Here is a 2384-nt window from a genome sequence, read left to right on the forward strand (position 1 = left end):
TGCCTGCTGCCGCTCATGCTCGCTCAGCTTCTCGTACGATGCAGGGGCTCTGTCTCATAGGTGAGCGCCGCCCCTGGTGGTGCGGTGGCGGGATGGCGCCTCGGTTGTGGTTTCTCTCCCTTGTTGCCGTGGTTTTCCATAGTTGCCTCTCCCTCATCCCCCCGGCTTAAGGACAGTAATATTGCCGAGGTGTCCATAGCTAGTTTGTACTGACGTTGATGATGCGTGGGCTTAACAATCCCCCGCCGTTTTCTACCCACGGGCCGGTGAGATGCTGAGTACTGCTGGCATTGACCCGCGCGAGCTTCGTCTCTCCTGACCCCACGCTTGTTTTTGGCGCTAACTCGAGCATGCCGCCGCCATCCACCTCCTGGCTTAAGAATGTAGTAGAACGTTGCAGCGTAGCTTGTCTGTACTGACCCGTGATAATTTGCGGCCCCCCAGGTACCTATGCATACTTACATGTCTGTATCCGCGGTGTAAATGTAGCTGTATGGAACTGGTACTGGACTGTACTGACTGTACTGACTGTACTCGACTGTACTGACTGTACTGACTGTACTGATGTACTAGACTGTACCTGACTGTACTGAGCTGTACTGACTGTACTGACTGTACTAGACTGTACTGACTGTACTGACGTGTAAACTTGTACTGTACTGAAACTGTACTTGTACATATGTCTGTACTGACTGTACTGATGTACTGACTGTACTGCTGTACTGCGACTGGTACTGACTGTACTGACTGTACTCGACTGTACTGACTGTAGTGTAACTGGTGAACTGACTGTAAACTGTACATGTACATACTGTACATACTGTAACCTGACGGTGTGTTGGTTGTGGTTGGGCAGGGAGCGGAGCAGGAACGTGCTGAAACACGAAAGGTCAGAGGTCACACAGAGAAACGCTGCCTTAGCCAATGTGCTGAAACAAGGGAGGTCAGAGGCCACACAAAGGTCAGGGGTCATGCAGAGGTCAGGGGGTCACACATAGAAACGCCACCTTAGCCAGCGTGTTGCTTGCCAACGTGCTGAAACACGGGAGGTCACGCATGAGGTCATAGGTCACACAGAGGTCAGACGCCATGACAGGGTCACACAGACTGCGCAGGCTGTTGCTGCAGCATCTCTCACATGTCTTACCTAATCTTTAGTAAAGTGCCTTGATTCTTCTTCTTCTTGCCTTTGGTTGGTGTAGGAGGTACCTGAGAGAGAAGGAGAACAAACATATAATATAAGTACCGTGCCATGCTCTGATCACTTTAGCTATCTCTCCTCCTCCATCTTCCTCCTTCTTTCTCCCCTCTCCTCCTTCGTGTCTCCTCCCTTTTCTTCATGCTTCCTTCTTCCTTCTCCTTCCTTCCCTAGCTACTCCTCTCCTCCCTCCTCCTCCCCTCCAGCTCCTCCCCTTCCTCTCCCTCTCTCTCACCTGAGCTAGGAGGTCCGGTGGGTTCTGTAGCAGCTCCTCTGCCAGCTTGCCCGCCTCCCCCTCACCCTCCCTCCCCTCCTTCTCCCCTCCTCCAGCTCCTCCCCTCCCCTTCCCTCCTCCCTTCCCCCTCTCTCTCTCACCTGAGCTAAGAGGTCCGGTGGGTTCTGTAGCAGCTCCTCTGCCAGCTTGACCGCCAGCTTGACCGCCTCACGGCTGTGGCCGTGTCCGTGCAACGCCTCCGCTCTCGCAAACAAGATCTACAGATAGAGGAGACAGACAACCAGTCAGGAGACAGAGATCCATGGTCGTGGTAAGTATGGCTGAAAGGGTCGTTGTCGTATATGTACCCGAGTATAGTACCCGAGGTGTCGGCGAGTATGTCACCTACGCCTACGCCCTAACCCTAACACCCTAACCCTAACCATAACACCCTAACCCTAACCATACCAAATAGTTACCTCGGGTACATATTATACGCGATTATACGACAACGACCCTTCGTGCGTAAGTACAGTCGTCACAAGGTGGTGCTGCCACACCGCAATCTTTCTCTCTCTCTCTCTCTCTCTCTCTCTCTCTCTCTCTCTCTCTCTCTCTCTCTCTCTCTCTCTCTCTCTCTNTCGTAGATGAAGCTGGCGAGCATGAGCGGCAGCAGGGCGTCGCCGCGCGTCTTCAGCGTCCCGTCGCGCAGCTGCATCGCCCTCTCGCGGATGATTCCGAGCTCGGTGGCGCCGAGCGGGATGCGCTTCAGCAGCAACACGAGGTCCGACTCCTGATTGGCTAATTTCACCTGAAAAATGCCGGAGCGATTAGTCACACGTTATGATCACGTTCGTTATCCAGATTGGGGATGGAGAAAAGATGGATTAAGCTGTCTCTCATTCTCTCTCTCTCTCTCTCTCTCTCTCTCTCTCTCTCTCTCTCTCTCTCTCTCTCTCTCTCTCTCTCTCT

The 2384-nt window shown here is 53.3% G+C and overlaps 1 protein-coding gene across 1 annotated transcript; it reads right to left on the reverse strand.

The window, feature by feature from the left end:
• Positions 1-980: 980 nt before the first annotated feature.
• Positions 981-1687, reverse strand: LOC106818713 (zinc finger SWIM domain-containing protein 8-like; the record flags this gene model as incomplete). Its single annotated transcript, XM_014823389.1, is given in 3 exon segments — positions 981-1035; positions 1148-1209; positions 1574-1687. Coding segments are annotated over 3 exon segments (231 nt in total), but the record flags the coding sequence as incomplete, so codon positions are not given.
• Positions 1688-2384: the final 697 nt, after the last annotated feature.

This window comes from Priapulus caudatus, unplaced genomic scaffold (genome assembly GCF_000485595.1).
Source record: "Priapulus caudatus unplaced genomic scaffold, Priapulus_caudatus-5.0.1 Scaffold2451, whole genome shotgun sequence".
Taxonomy (NCBI): domain Eukaryota; kingdom Metazoa; phylum Priapulida; class Priapulimorpha; order Priapulimorphida; family Priapulidae; genus Priapulus; species Priapulus caudatus.